The sequence below is a fragment of the Apis laboriosa genome, unplaced genomic scaffold (genome assembly GCF_014066325.1).
Source record: "Apis laboriosa isolate Shangri-la unplaced genomic scaffold, ASM1406632v1 scaffold50_cov145, whole genome shotgun sequence".
Lineage (NCBI taxonomy): Eukaryota > Metazoa > Arthropoda > Insecta > Hymenoptera > Apidae > Apis > Apis laboriosa.
The window spans coordinates 1,151,166-1,168,175 of record NW_025223540.1 but is presented as its reverse complement, the minus strand read 5'-3'; the positions used below and the strand labels follow the sequence as shown (position 1 = coordinate 1,168,175).

At 41.2% G+C, this 17,010-nt stretch overlaps 1 protein-coding gene across 2 annotated transcripts in view; it reads left to right on the top strand.

Annotated features, from left to right (window-relative positions):
• The first annotated feature begins 2,525 nt into the window (after positions 1–2,525).
• LOC122717421 (insulin receptor substrate 4) overlaps positions 2,526–17,010 on the top strand; it is a 37,448-nt gene continuing 22,963 nt past the window's right edge. For both annotated transcript variants that reach the window (XM_043941463.1, XM_043941462.1), the window contains exons 1-3: positions 2,526–2,694; positions 9,194–9,359; positions 15,483–15,680. In XM_043941463.1, the coding sequence (XP_043797398.1) occupies positions 2,640–2,694; positions 9,194–9,359; positions 15,483–15,680 (419 nt within the window). In that variant the 5' untranslated portion in view covers positions 2,526–2,639. The remainder of the gene's footprint in view (positions 2,695–9,193; positions 9,360–15,482; positions 15,681–17,010) is intronic.

Sequence of the window (17,010 nt, the reverse complement as noted above, 5' to 3'; positions counted from 1 at the left end):
ATTCCCCCGTAATAGACATTCCTCTCCTCCCTCCCCCTGATCTGGATCGCGGTCAAACCCTTTTTTTTCCATAAATCCTCGATATACACGGTATAGAGGAAAGTTTGGCCGGGCAAATAACGGAGGGAGGGGGTGGATAAAAATCACATCGTGATGGAGGGAGGGGCAAGGGATGAGCGATTCGGGCGGATCGCTCGAAGGGTAATTGGGAATGCATTCGCGCGCATTGCCCAACTTTCGAGTTATGGCCTGCATAAAAGTGATAAGTTTCTTCCGGCGAATAAGCATCTATAGATTATAGATAAATGTTACACCACACCAGATTATATATATACATACATATATATATACATACACATGAGTGGCGTTCCCAAGGAAAAGTATCCCCAGCCGCTCGTATACTTTGTAAAACCAGTATACCGCCCCACCCACTCCACTCCTCCCCCCACTATGACACGCGTTTACTTGCGGATTCCTAGCCCTTTCCTCCCTCATCCACCTTTTCGCTCTCCTCCACGAGAGCCAGTGTGGACAGTGTCGACGTAATCAGTCCCGTGATTAACCGCCTCCGATACTCCTCCGATCTCGAAAACTTTCGTTTCGCTTCTTTAATTCTTCGAAATAATTATCGTGTACACGCAACAACAACGTGATATATAATAGAAGAGGGCACAGAAGTGAGTGAGTTTTCGAAAGAAGAAGGGAAAGAAAGCGGGAAAACAATAAGCGGGAAGAGGAAGAAGAGAGGGAAGACGTTTCTCCAAGCCTGTGGAAAAAAAGAAAGTTTCGGGAAAGTGACATGAGAGGGGATCGGTGGTGGTGTTTTGGGAAGAAGTGGAGCGACAAAGGGAAACTCTTAAATAAATAAAATCGATAAGGCGAGACACGCTTTCCTCTCTCTCTCCGAGTAAGAGAGTAAGAGGTTGGAAGATTCCTCACCCTTAGAGGGACACCCGGGGGCTCATGAATAAGCGGCGCTCGCTGGGGGTGTTGTGCGCCGCGTGATTTCGCGTGGGACTGTTGGCGGTAGACCAGCCGGCGAACGTTTATTTCGCAACCTTTGCCTCTCCATCCACCATCCCACGGATTTCGCGATTCTTCTTCCCTCCTCTCCCCTCCCCTCCCCTCCCTCCTCCCTCCTCCTCCTCGTCCCACGGCGGCGGTGGATGCCAATAACGACGTTATCCCGCGCGACGCTCAAGCCGTTTCCGTAGAAACCCCGCGTCCCACGTAGCCGCCCCACCTCGGCCCCCACGTGACCCCGTGCACGGGCCAATCAGCGGCAGGGATCCTCCCGGCTGGATGCTGGCCGAGGGATGCAAAAGGCGGGGTTGCGCGCCGCGTGGGGATGAAAGCTCGACGGGAGAGGCGGGGGTCGAAAAGCTTGGCGGAGTCACGTGTGCCCGTGAGCCAGAAGCCCTCGTCCCGTGCTTTCACGTCGTTGTCGCCCGCACGGCCGTGCCGCTTTTTGGGGTCCAGCCACCGTGTCACCGCGGCTGATAACGATAACGAGAGTCGGACGTGACCGGGAGAGATCTTTTTCTTTTTTTCCCTTTTTTCTCTTTTTTTCTGCGAACCCGAACGAAAGCATCCCCTTACACGGGCCTTCCTTCGTTGGCGAGCGTTCAACGGATCGCCCTCCCCCCTCTCTGTCTCTTCACCTCTGATCATCTTCACTCTTTCCTCTTTTCCTTCTTTTTCGATCGTCGAGTTTGGTTCGAATTTATTATAAGTATTTCTTATTATCGAGAAATTCCAAGATCTTGGTTGGATCTCTTCCGAGATAAACGACGAAGGAGTATCTGTCTCTCCTCCCTCCCTTCCTCTATCTCTCTCTCTCTCTCTCTATGTCTCTCTGTCTGTCTCTTCGGGATGGATTGTTGCGACTTCGAAAAGGGGTATGGAAAGGAATACGCAAGTGAGCATCAGCGTCTTCTCTTGGATACGGTGAAGTGAATAGAATACTGTGCTGATAGTGCAAAAGAAAAAGTGACCGACGTGACTAACTTGATCTCTGTCCCCTTGAGTCGTAATCCTTCGGCTCCAGAGATATTTTCTGGTCGAAGGAGGGAGAGTAAGGGAGGGAAGGAGGGTGCGAGGAAACGATGAGGAAGAGAGGCGAAAATCGTTTCGAGGATTCGTGCGGGGGATTGTGGACACGGTGCGGGTTCAGTGGAGTTCAGTGATGCCTGGTTCAGTGGTGTGAGAGAAGAAGAAGAAGAAGAAGAGGAAGAGGAAGAAGAAGAAGAAGAAGTTCGACGGGACGTGTGCAGGGAGGATAATCGTAGACAGGGAGAGTTCGAGATTCGAAGATGAAGCGACGGCCGACCGGGTGCTCGACGTCGAAGCCACCCGTCGTCCGGCACAAAGACGCTCCTGATGACGGTCATTGTATCGCCGCTCCATAGACCAGATCGGGAGAGGACTGCCGTTAAAAAGAAAGAAGAAAGAAAAAGAGAGAGAGAGAGAGAGAAAGAGAGAGAGAAACGGGATCCGCAAGGTCTGAACGCGCGCGTCTTCTTCGTCGGTGGTCGACGAAACGGGGACGGAGTTTCCACTCTCGTCGCGAGAGAAATCGTGGAGAGGAACCTCCAGCTGGATTCCCACAGCCGACGGCCGTCGGCTACTGAGGGGCCGAGATGGACCTCAGCACCGCCTATCGCTACAATCAGAACATGATGGAATACTACACCTGTAAGCTGACGACACGTGCACTTTTATGGAATTGTCTCTTTTCTCTTTTCTCTTTCATTTCATGTTCTCGTTTAATTTTTGACAGATTTATTTTTGAATTTTTGAATAGATTTATTAGATAAGATATGTTGATGTAAATTATAAATAGTGTTGAAGGTAATTGATTTAGGATAAAGCAACGTGAGTTCACGATTTTCTAAAAATAATTAATCTCTTCCAATATGAACGCTATAATCCTCCCTAAAAGATCGAGGCTTAAGAAGTTTAGATGATGGAGAAAAACGACAAAGTGGTTTCACGCGAACTAGGTTAGAAGAGAGGCTTTTCCTATTTAAGTTAAACAAAAGAATAGAAATGGACAGTCGTGCAAGAAGCGAAAACACAGTTAGAGGAGGGGAAAAAAGCGGGGACAATCAACTATCTTCTCTTCTCTCGAATCGATCGTGAGAGCGAACTCGTTAGCGTAAAAATCGATTTCTCTCGGATATCTCTTGCGGATCAATCGGTCCGTGGAATAGAGGCAGGAAAGTCGATGGACGATCGATCCATGTCCGGCTGGCGACAAATCTGTCGTCGGGCAAACGAGAGTGCGAGAAATCTCGCGACCTTCGTTCGATTCCAATAGCGGTACAACCATCGATAAAAAAGCGAACCGCAATGCGCGTAGGAATCATTCGACTCTCTCTCTCTCTCTCATTCTCATGTTTACACGTTTTCTAAATTCGAAGTGAAACGTTGCAAAAATTTCCTTTGGGAAAGAAGAAAGAAGGGAAGAAAGAATGGAGAAAAGTAGAATCTTCGTGAACGAAACAAAGAAACCTTGACATCCCTCGAAATGAAATTCCTTTTTCGATCAAATTTTCGGATCAAACATTCGAGCGAATCCTCTCCTCTCTCCGCTTTACTTTTACCCTCTGGATCGAGAATCGAGAGGAGAAATTCAAATCCGCGCAGGAGAAAAAGGGGGGTTGCTGAATCGCGGGTGACTTCCGGCGGAGCGATCGAAAGCGAGAATCCGGTCGACTTTGGAACCGTGTTCCGGCGTAATCGCGCGTGAAGAGGGAAAAGTGTGTCCGAAACGGGGGAGGGGAGAAAAGTGGACAGTTGGCGAGAGATCGAGGAAACCTTTTTCTTTGTATTCGAAAAAAAAGAAAAAAAGAGAGAAAGGAAAAAGGGGGGAAAAAGAAAGAAGGATGAACGATTAGAGAGTTTTCGGCTGTTGATCGCCGGTCAGAAACGTATATATTAATTATACGGGCAGAGGAGTGTCGTTTTCGAAGCGGTCGTCCGCCAGTTCCGTTCGAATTAATGGCATGATAATAATTATGAAACATTAACAAGAACGGCGCGGTCAACGGGCGCGCATCGCAGCGCTGAATTGTTCCGCGACCAATCCCTTTCATTGAACGGGGAAAATTATCCGTGTAATTGCGGGGGAATTTGCTCCACGTTTCGAACAGAGGAAAAATTCTCGATATCTGTTGACCGACCAACGAGATCAATTGTTATTTTTATCCGTAAATTTTGCATTACGGGGGGGGGATGAAAACTTTTTCTTTTTAAATTTTAAGCCAAACCAACTTTTCTTCGCGGTTCGTATTAAAATTAGGAAGGGATTTAGGGACGATTTGACGAGAATCGATTTAATAAATTTTGTTGAAACGATTTTTAATTTATCCGAGAGAGGAATTTGAAATTAAGTTTCTTCTTATTTATACGGCATTTTTGAATTATTCGAAAGTTCAGATTGAACTAGAAAATCGGAGTAGTAGAATTTCCGGAAAATATGACCAGGGTGTTTTTTTTACAATTTTTAATTCATCCGAATGAGGAGTTAAGAACTCGTTGATGAAAACGATACGGAATAAAACGAAAGGGTTGCAATTTTCTCTTTGTGTATTTTAAAATTGATTCCTTTTAGGTAACTTTTTACGATTGTTATTAAATTAGATAGTCGGGGGTAGCAAATTTCAGGAAAAATAATAGGAAGAGAGGAGACCCCCACTTTTCCATTTCTATTTTTCAAACGACCGAGTAATAAAGTCTAGCGTATTTCCAGTGTATGCAGGCAATACGTAACGCCAGATCAGTAATGTAATACAGGAACAAAGCTGGTGGAGAAATATCGTGTGACCGATGCCGTGGAATCTACACACCCGTTCGCAAAAGTTTTAGAATATTTTTTCCCTCCCTCCCTCTTTTATTATAACCTCGGTAGATTCGATGTCAACGAGATTTCAACTTCAACTTGATCTTTTTTTTTTTTTTTTTTTCCTCGAGAACATATTTCAGAGAAAAACACGAAAATTTATTGTAAATTGTTTCGATACTTTTCAGAGAGATGTATTTCGATGATATTGTGCGTCCATTTTATTTAATCGATACAAAAGTAATCGTAGTGATAATAAAAAAGTTTCATTGTTTCTAAAAATTTGGTTATCGTTATGATTCGTATCGAAGAAATGGATAACGTTTCATCATTCTTTATTTATTTGCTTTTTTTCATAAGGCTATATTCGTACGTCCTTGTGTTATATCGCCATTGAGTGTCAGTGAGGATGAAATCGTGATATGTTATTGGTTATTAAAATATGATTCAAAGATAGATATTATACGATGAAATCAATCTTTTCTCGTTTATTGGTTCTTCGTCATCAAAGTTGCGGATGTTTATGCAAAACATGTTGCAAAAAAATTTGTATGAACGTTGAAGAAATAGAGACTTGTCTTACGTTTCAAATATCACGGTGTACTTGAATATTTTGCATTTTTTTTATGTATTCTATTTCTACGAAATTGTCTTTTTGAAATAATGTTGAACGATGAAATTAATAAATCGTGGCATGTTTGAATGATTCGCAACACGAATAGAAAAAGTGATGATTCAATCTTTAACCTTACTTCATTTACCCTTACTCTATTCCCAATTATAAACACTCAGCCCTATTTAATACTATTTCAATACTTCAATAACTTTCGATCGAATAATAATTTTTAATAATTTAATCTCGTGTCGATGATCAACTACTGAGATCGATACAATCTATCTATGTCAATAACCTATCTCAAGACCTAATCCAGATTCACGATACTTGTAATAACGAAGTTTTTAGTTTTCCATTCTTTTTTTCTTTTCTTTTTTTTTTTTTTCTTCCAATCCAACTATCTTTTTCCGCGTGAACCATAGCGGACTATCGTCGAATTAATTCGTCTCGCGCGTTCCGCTCGAACGACCTGATTAACCGATCATCAAGGGTGTCTAATCGCCAATGGTCGCGTTCCACGTCCACGTCGCGAATTCGATTCAAATCGAGCCAGTTACCAGGCTGGAATAGAACCGTGAAGATGTAACGATACGTCCACTTCACGCTTGTTCCTTGGAATGACGGAAGCTTTAATGGATCGCGAATGAGAAAGATCGTGGTGGCGGCGGAAATTCGCATCAGTCGGACAGGTCAACGCATTTTTGCATCGTTCTTCTTGCGAGGATCGATGGAATTGGGAAAGGAACCGGCTTTCTCTGCTTCGATTAATCGAAAGTCGATCGAGTGTGAGAAAGTTTGACTTGCCTTTTGTATCGGGACGAATGATTGTTCAGGATGATAAAATTCTAATAATAATTTTCCTTAATTTGAAGTTAATCCTGCAATATACAATTTAATTAATAAGGGAAAAAAACTTTTTGAAAATATTCTAATCTTAAAACTCTTCGAATTTTCTTGGATATTACAATGATGAACAATTAATAATCAAATTTTCACTACTTTTGTTTACGTATCTACGAAAGAAACGCGTCACAAATTTACCAAATCGTTCGAAGCCTATCCAACCTATGCGTAAAAGATGCAAAATCCAGATTAAAGACTCTCGAGGTTAAAAACAACCCTTAAAAAATTTCTTACAACACGCCCAAACAAATTCAATCTCGTTCAATAGCTCGTTCCAAAAAATTTTACCCTCCAACAAACTTGATTCAGAAAAACCGTGGATAGGGCGCAAGGGGTTGACGGGGGTAACGCTAACGAAACGAGGCATTAGACGGAGATTCAGAGTGTGCTCCGAAACAGCAGAGCACAATAATAAGCGTTGGTGGACGGGAGAGCAACGGCACGACAATTCGTAGTAGCACTGTTATCCCTGGATTCAGGGGGAGGATTGTCCACGGTATCCTCGTCCAGGGTATTCCTCGTATAGTTGCGGTCACCAGGCGTGACGATGCGCGCTTGTTGTGTGCGTGCGTGTGTACGCAGAGCGCGATCATTGTGCTTTTGCACTCCCCGGCATGATCCAGGGGATGACTATCATCCCCCTGACTACCGGCCGCGCCACGGGGATGCGACCATAAACGCGAGAGCGAATTGATTTGCGACCGGAAAACGCGTATCGTTTCTAGTAATGATCGTGGATCCCTTCATTGTCTTCCTACAGTGGAGATTGCCGGCGCGATAAAGCTCGACGGGGGTGGGGAGGGAGGGAAAAAAAGGCGGATCGGTGGTGGATTCGGAGGCCGCCTCGATTTCGATAACAATGATGCTTCTGTGATACAGAATGTGGATGGATGATTAGTAGATTGGTGGTAATTAGTAGATTGTTCGAATGCGAAGGGGTGAGGAAAGGGCTCCTGTTTACTTTACTTAGGGGATAAAGGGGTATTACGGATTAAGGAGAATTGGTTATTATATTTGAAACGCGATATGTTATTATTGGATATTCAAAACTTGTCTTATCTTATCTTAAAAAGCAACGTGTACATTCCAAACTTTTAGAATCCTCTAATAGTTACAATTTTCTTTGATTAACTATTGACAATAAAACATAGTATTGAGATAGAATAAAATTTTTAATTTTAAAAATCATCGATCACTTTTTAATAATTTATTTATATTTTTACTAATTTATTTATTTCATTAATTTATTTAAATATATATATATAAACGTTCGATATGGTTAGGATACTTTTGCGGCCAACTGCACAAAACAATCGCGGATAATTTCCGTGGCGAAAGAAACTCGAATACTTTGCGCGTGTGCGAAAGCTGAACGACCGTGGGACAAATCTAGAATTAATTTTCTAGTAGAATAATCCCGGCTGAACGGGCAACAAGAAGATTCGTATCAGATCTTATTATACCCGTAACTGCGTTACTGGAGCGCGTTAAAATCTCTCTTCTCTCGGAGAGGAGGAGGAGGAGGAGGAGGAGGAGGGGGAGGAAGAAGAAGTCGATTAAGACCGGGTAAAAATAAGGAGCGAAAGCGAGGGATGAATAACGCGTGACACGAGTTAAAGTTAGTTGGAGGGGTTGGAGAAACAACGAATGATGATCGAATCATCGGTGCACTGGCACGTACACGGGGACATATGTCGCGGTCCGTCGCAGGACCCTCCATTTACGATATTAGATGGAAGTTGGCGCGTTAGGTGGTCGTAATGCGCGAAAATAAAGTCGTCTCGCGTATGGAGTGGAGTGCGGGATGGAAAATCGAATGATCTGGAACACAACGTTGCTTTCATTATTGGCAAATGCGCCTCGTCGAAAGGGGGAGGAATGGAAGAGGGAGGGGGGGGAAGGGGGAAGAAATACATTTTCGGGAATAAAAGATGAATTAAAAAAGGAGGGGGGATGTGTTGGGATAATTGGATTATATTGTTATTCTCGATTTGCTTGATTTTCTGAAAGGTTGTGATATTTATTGTAAGACGTTTTTAGTATTTTCTTTATAGTTTTTTACGATTGTAATTAATTAGGATTTATTGAGTATGAGGAATGTAGAAGTACGTAGATCGATCTCAAGGTTGAGGATAAGTTTGTTTCAAAATAGATTCTTATTTTTGTCTCTGTGTGGAATATTGTATCTATTTTTTTTACTATATACTATATTTCTGAAATCTTGCCAATCTTAATTGAATCTTCTACGAAAACTCGTTCTTTCTCAATTGTCGCGTGATTATTTCCAAATTCGAAAAATCGATTAATTTTACGATATCAAAATCTTCTTCTAACAAATCCATATCCATCTAATTTGCAATTCGATCAATGATCAATCAATTATTTAATAAGAGATTTTTAAATCACGTTCCATTTTCACGCCCCCTCTCACGAACTTACACAATTTCGATCGAATAATGAAAGTTTTTTTATACGATAAATAAAAACAATAACATCTTAAATGTACATTATATCACAAAAAAAAAACGTACGCTCTTAAAAAAATTTGCACGTCCTTCTCTGATATCCGACGATCTCGATGCGAGATCAAGAATTATTTCACCCTCTTCCATAACCTTAAACATCCCTTAAAAAATCTCCTCCTCGAGCAAGACTCCTCCAAAGTGTGTCGATGTAGAGCGGAGAGCGTAAGATCGAAAATTGGGGGCCGAATATCGGTGAAGGTAATCGAAAGATCGGGAACGATCGTTGTTCGAGAGGAAAGTTCGGCCTCGACGCTCCTCGGTTGTCCCCCCTTCTCGGCTAATGCATTATCGATTTCCATTTTCCAGGCCACGGCGGAGTTAACCAGCTCGGCGGCGTCTTCGTGAACGGAAGGCCCCTACCGGATGTAGTGAGGCAGAGGATCGTCGAGCTGGCGCACAGCGGCGTCCGACCGTGCGACATTTCCAGACAACTCAGGGTATCTCACGGCTGTGTATCCAAGATACTGTCGAGGTGAGTACCGAGACACAATCCCGCCCGTATCCGTTACAACCGCACCACACTTTTGCTTTTTGCCCCCCTCCTTTCCCCACTTGGATCGATCCGATTTGTTATTACTGCATCAGGTGTGCGGTAACATTCCTCGATCGGTTCATCATTGGAAACGATTGTTTCGAATTGCTTCGTCAATCCATTAATTAAGAATTTAGAGAGAGAGTTTCTTCGTAGCTTCGTAGATTCCTTTTTTGTTATTTAGAAAGAATCAAGTGTGGATATGATAGTTTCAGTTATCCAAGAATTTTTTTAACCAGAATCCATATTTGAAAAGAGAGCTACCAAGAGACACTTTCACTCTCGTAACAAAATCGAAACGACAAAAACCTTGGCAATCGTCAATCCTCCTCGTATATATATAGAGAGAAGAGAATCTAACTCGTGGATAACGCAGTAATTTCCGCGCTTAAGTTCCAAGTGGCCAAGGAACGAGAAGAAAGGAGCGGAGATGCACGATAGGGAAAAAAGTAGATTCGGGAGTGATTTAATTAAAGACGGTGTTAGGACCACGAGGCGGACGAGGCCGGGGACGGACGAAATTGCGACGCCGGAAGGAAGGAACCACCCCTCTTCCGGCCACGGTGGGGGTTGCCAGCGGGTGCGACGATATGCGGTTTCCATGTTTTTTCCACCCTCCGCCCCGCGTTACATAACGGGTGGCCTCGTGCCGTTTTGATGGCCCGAATGTCATACGTCCCCACAGCTGGAATATCATTCTCGTATATAGTTCTTTCATGTGTGTATATATATATATATATATTTCTGTTATATATCATATATGTACATATATGTACAATAGGCTGGATTATTTACTTCTTCTCCAGTTACCGTCCCTTGGATTTTCCCTTATATTTTCTTACGTGGACACGATGCGAATCGAATTTATTAGTTTATTACAGCGGGTGCATCTTGTTATCTATCTTTTGGATAAATATTTTTAGAAAGAAATTAAGAAGGAAGTAAGAAGGAAGTATTCTTCTCGAATACGATAAATTTCTTGGTAAAATGATTCAAGCCTCGATGTAAAAGTACGAAGATAGATTGGATGGTTCGCTTTCGATTTGCAATTCAAAAATATAACCTCTTTCTCTAGGAAGGTACTTTAAGTCCACCATATTGGAAGAATCAGAGAGATCAGAAATCAGTCTGTGTTTTAATAATCGTGGAAACGATTCGAAAAATGATCGGCAGGGTCGTTTATAGAGTACGTATTCAACGTGTAGAAAATTAACGAAATTCATTCGGAGAAAATTGGCCGCGGTAAATCCGATTTTGGACAATTTTCAAATCAAATATCCTCCCCCGACGATTTATCGCGTAACGATATTAATAGCAATAGTGTTGTGAACATAGATTAACAGGTATATTAACGTCGACGGGTATATCGACTTATTTTTCACTGGATTTATCGGGCGATCCGATCGATAAGTCGCGGTTTTCAACGCGACGTGTTAATCAAACCAGGAAAAGAAAACGTCGGCTCAACGATTGTTTTGCAACCGGTTTCCAAATCACTTTATTCAAAATCGGGTAGAGAAATAGATTAAATCGGACGAAAGATGGAGCAACCGTTGCTTACCTTTCCCTCTACCATCTCTCGCTTTTTGCTCGATCTAAAGTTTAGAAAGCGACGACCAAAACGAACGAAATTTGCATTTTTCTGATGGAATGCGTTTCGCGATGGATAAAAAAAGTTACATAATTTTTTTTAATTAGAATTTTCGAGGATAAAAATCCGTGATACGTTTTATTATTATTCGAAACTATTCGCCGATTTAAAGGAACAAAATTTGAAGAAGAAAATTTTAAAATAACAATTTTGCAAGTTAAATCACTTTGTATATCAATTTTCATTCAACTTCCTCTTTGAGAAACCTTTCTTACCTCTCGTTTTCAATTATATTTCTATTATATATATTAAATTATATTTATTATATTAATTATATTATATTTTAATATTAATATATTAACAATTATATTTTTAAATATATTAATTATATTTTGTTATATATTTCTATATAATACTCGAAATTATTTCGTACAATCATTCGCTGCATCGTTAGAAATCGTCGAGATATTATTCGACTCGTGTCCCTAAACAAGAATACTTTTCTTACTCTCGTTTTCAATTTCAAAATAATATTCGAAATTATTTCGTACAATCACAGCAATGCATCGTTAGAAATCATCAAAATATTATTCGACTCGTCCTGTCCCTAAACAAGGATCATTTCATTCCGCAGTTTAAGTTTACTTTTTTTATTCTCGACTCGTCGTGTCTCTAAACAAGGATACCTTTCTTACTCTCGTTTTCAATTTCTAAATAATATTCGAAATTATTTCGTACAATCATAGATTCACGGTTTAAGTTTACCTTTCTTATTCTCGCTTTTAAATAATACTCAAAATTATAGATTCGCTGCATCGTTAGAAATGGTCGAAATGTTACTCGATTCGTCGTGTCCTTAAACAAAGATCGTTTCATTCCACAGTTTAAGTTTACCTTTCTTACTCTCGCTTTTAAATAATATTCAAAATTATAGATTCGTTGTATCCCTAAACAAGGATACTTACTCTCGCTTTTAAATCCTAAATAATACTCGAAATTATTTCATACAATTCACTGCATCGTTAGAAATGATCGAAATGTCACTCGACTCGTCGTGTCCCTAAACAAGGATCATTTCATTCCACAGTTTAAATTTACTTTTCTTATTCTCGACTCGTCGTGTCCCTAAACAAGGATACCTTTCTTACTCTCGTTTTCAATTTCTAAATAATACTCGAAATTATTTCGTACAATCATTCGCTGCATCGTCAGAAATGGTCGAAATGTCACTCGACTCGTCGTGTCCCTAAACAAGGATCATTTCATTCCACAGTTTAAGTTTACTTTTCTTACTCTCGACTCGTCGTGTCCCTAAACAAGGATACCTTTCTTACTCTCGTTTTCAATTTCTAAATAATACTCGAAATTATTTCGTACAATCATTCGCTGCATCGTCAGAAATGGTCGAAATGTCACTCGACTCGTCGTGTCCCTAAACAAGGATCGTTTCGTTCCACGGTTTAAGTTTAACTTCCCATCGGTTCGGAGATACACTTGCGCGCAATTTTACAAGGTGCAGATTTTACAGTGACTTCTTCCAGCGAAACTGGAAGCGAAAACGGCCCTCTCGGTCCTCGGCGACGAGACGCTGTTAACGGCGTAGCTTTACGCAGTCACGCGCCACTGATACGTCTCGACACACCGCGCGCCTGTTCTTCGCGGAATCGTGACGATTTCCGCGTATACGTACAAACGAAACGGAAGTGGCGAAGGTTCACGGAGACGGCGTTGAAAAGTTTGCGACACACCTCGTTTCGCGAGGAAACGTTGTCTAACGCGGCGGATGCGCGAAACCACCTTTTTTAGCAACCGATCTCGGTTCAGTTCTTCACGTGTACAGATTTATAGAAACGCCAGTTTTAATACGTTTCTGACGATTTGATGAGTTAAATGGCTCTTTAAATTAACGTTATTATTTATTTTATTGGAATTTTGTTCCAAGTGATTTTCGAATCTCGCGGCGAGAAGGGGATGATTGTTTTTAATTCGATGCTTTTTTTTGCTCTCTCGTTCAATGGTGTATATCTATCTAACAATTGTTGAAACGTTTTTTGGGTGCAAACAGAATCAGAAGGAAGGGATATAATATTTATCATGAGCGAAATATAGTTGAAATATTTATCGCGTTAATCAACAAATTATCTTATTCTCTCAAATTCATCATCGTTCTCAATTGCTGATAGTAAATAATCCGATGAAATTGAAACAATTTGTGACACATTACTCTTTTCACGTGCCACAAATTACTAAAATTACGAATGCCCAAGCCAGATACATTATAAACAATTAATGTAAAAGCGTCGAAACATAGTGGTAGCTGGAATAATAATTATCACGGAATTGAAATTAGAAACGTTCGATCAAACATTTATTGGCTGCTTCTCTCTCTTACTCGATTACAGCTTCATCGAAAGCAGACGTGTGCGCACGTCTCGAAAACTCGTTAAATTTTCCTAAGCTAACCAGTATTCCATAAAAATTTCGTAAAAATTCGACCTACGTCACGGTCTATTGGGCTCGAACCACGTTCAAAATCGAAATTAATACGACTGAAGGGTGAAAGGGTCGATTTAAAAGAAAAAAAAAAAAAAAATCGCACGACGTAATGGACATTTCACGGTGGGACGTGGGGGCGGAACAAAGCGAGGCGAACGGGTGAAACACCGCCATGTGGAGCGGAGGGAATGGGGTTTTACGCCAGATATAATCGTAATAATTTCGAAGAGGGGGGCAACAGCGACCCCCGAATCGTTTAAAGGAACCCTTGGACGAATCTTTCGACTGTAACAGGTTCACCAGTGATCGTTTCCTTTTTTTCTTTTTCAGGGTGAATATTATATATTATATATTATATACGCCAATGACGGTCGTTACGATTTATAGATCGATATAATTGATCCATTTATTTCAACGAGTTTCCATTTTATCTTGAATCAAAAAGATAGAATACTTTCCTTCAACTCTTTATCAAAAAAGGAGAGAATTTCTCAACAAATACAATTTCTCCATAAGCTTCGTAACAACTAATTGTAACACAACCATTTTCTCCTTCTACGATTGAAACAATCGGAATTGGATCGATTTCCAAGCTTATTGCGATCACTGATATGATAACGCTCCCCGGTGTATCGCTAATTTCCTCCGTCGAATTGACAACGACAACCCAACCGGTTCGAATCGACTTCTCACGATCAACCGGACACCACTACCCTGTCTTCGTTACGTTCCAGTGGCACCAGGTGTATCGTGTTCGTGTGTCAAGATTGTCGGCGAACGACAGTCCGAAAAGAATTCCATTTGACAATTTTTTCCCCCGCGAAACGAGTGGATGACGAAGAGAAAGACAAAGATAAACGTATATATATATATACACATAGGAAGAGATAGATGGATGGACAGGTTGCGCGGGAAGAGAAAGAGAGAGAGAGGGGGGGGATGGAGGGGAGGGAAAATTGGCCGCGTAGTTGAACGGGCATGAGTCGACGCCGGCGGCGGACCCACATTCATCAAGGCGGCCCACAAGCGGACCATTATTGCGGGCTTTCTACCGTAATTGAATTTAAGCACCAGCGAAGATATTATTTAACTAATTAGGCACAAAGGGCGCGTTCACGGCGGCCCGCCAATCGCGATTGGCCATCGCGCGCGCATACACGCGACGGGTGGGCCGAGGAGGGGTGGAGAGGGGGAGGAAGAGGCGCAGAGAGAGAGAGAGAGAGAGAGAAAGGAAGGGAGGGAGGAGTGGAGAGAGCAGAGGGAGGGAAAGAGAGGAAAGGAGGGGGTGGAGGTAGAAGCCGTTTGTTTTAAAACAGCCGGTCGTTGACGCGCCGCTGGACGGCGATTCGTTATCCCGACGTTGGCCGCACGTCGCGGGAAAAACGATCGTTCCCCCCTCTCTTTCTCTCTCTCTTTCTCTGCATCCTTCGTCCCTTTTCATTCGAGCGCGAGGGGAGGGAGAAGAGTGAACCGATCGTTTCGAAGATAATAATAATAAATAATTAAAGTCGTGAATCTCTTGGGGGATGTGAGAGATGTGTCGTGATGTTTGAAATTCTTCTAAGGGAAAATTTAAGAAGTATTTGAGTATTACGTTACTTTGAAAAGTAATCGTTGTAAAATTGCTTTCAAATTGTTGCCGTGTAAGCATACTTTTAATTGATAAAATAATATTACAATATTACAGAACTTTTTACTAATTGAAATTCATATTGGAGAGATATACGAAAAAGGGATTGTTATAAGTAACATTGCTCGATGATAAACGATGCTTTTATTCGTAAATGTATCTTGGCCAAGTGGGAATTGCTTTGAACAAAGTATCAAACTTGTATTATTTCGCATATTATATCTGAAAGCAATGTATTAGTTCATTTATCTTATAAGGATTTTGAGAAATTTAGTAAAACAGAGAGAGGAATAAAAATGGAAAATCGTGACATTGATTTATCGGTTTCTTTTTTTATTATTCGCAGGTATTATGAAACTGGTAGCTTCAAGGCTGGAGTTATAGGCGGCTCGAAGCCGAAGGTAGCGACGCCACCGGTCGTGGAAGCGATCGCTAATTACAAGAGGGACAATCCAACTATGTTTGCGTGGGAGATCAGGGACCGATTGCTCGCCGAAGGCATTTGCTCGCAGGACAACGTGCCATCCGTCTCCTCGATCAATCGGTGAGTAAATTAATAATTATCGTCTTTTAACTTATTGTGTAGAATTTAAATTTCGTGTAATTTCGAAAAGTACAAGTTGTTATCTCGTTAAATTTTGAACAATTTTATTCAATCAAATGTTCAACGCTTTATAAAAAAATATTATGGCAATTATAATTGCTCTTTTATTTGACTAATGCTCTTTTAAAAGGATATTCATATTTAAAAATATCTACATTATTAAATATGTTGGCAATTATTCAATCGTTGTCAAATCAATCCTATTAAAACGACTAAAAGAAATCACTAAAAAAAAAAAAAAAAAAAAATAAAAACAAGCAACAAGTTACTCAATGCAAATGGAATTTTATTTTATTCTATTATAATAAGAATTGTAATCGATTTTTCACTTTGATTTTTGAAAATTAACAATTGACTAACTTGTATTAAATAAAATTTACAAAAAAAGGGGAGATATGTAGATATATAATTTCCAAATTATCACCCTCAATTATAATATCAAATATATACTCAAAACTCTAAATAATTAATCGGATATATCTTTATATATATTATTATTTCTCCCAATATAAATTTTTTTTTTTACATCTAATAGCACAAAGATACGATCCAAACGATTTTATTAATCGTCTAACCTCTAAAAATATAATCCCTTCCACTGTAACACCCCTTACTCGACCAGCAATCGAAGAAATGTTATCGTGAAGAAGAAAGGGGGCGCGAACAGCATATGCCCGATCGCCAATGGGACCGATTAGTTATCCGACGACGAGAGGAGCAACAATCATCCCCCCTCCCCCGTGAATCGAGATAAGCGTGTGCACCCCGATCCTATTGACCTTTCGCAGGTTCCTTCGGGAATGGAGGACTAGGGGAGGAGAGGGGGGGCCGATTAATTCAAGTGTTTTTACGTAGCCGATAGATCGAGCTTTCGATGGAACGGGGTGGCGTGGCCAGGAAACACGAGAGTATCCACTGGGCAAAGGGGAGCGGGCCCCCGTGGGACGGTATTACAGCGTATCAGCACCGCGCTGAACTGAACCTGAGTGGAAGGATCCCCTTTTTCGTGCAACGGAAAACCTGGTTGGAGAAGGAGGAGGATGAGGAGGAGGAGGAGGAAGGGAGATGGATGGAGATAGGGAATGGAGAATAGGAGATGGAAAGGAGACCACTGGGGTACCATTGATCGGCACACATATGTCCCGAGATTTAATCAGTCGCTACTTAAGACCTTATCTCGCTCCCTGTTTCATCCGATAGTTCATCCTTTCCTCGATTCCTCTCTCTCTCTCTCTCTCTCTCTCTCTCTCTCTCTCTCTCTCTCTCTCTC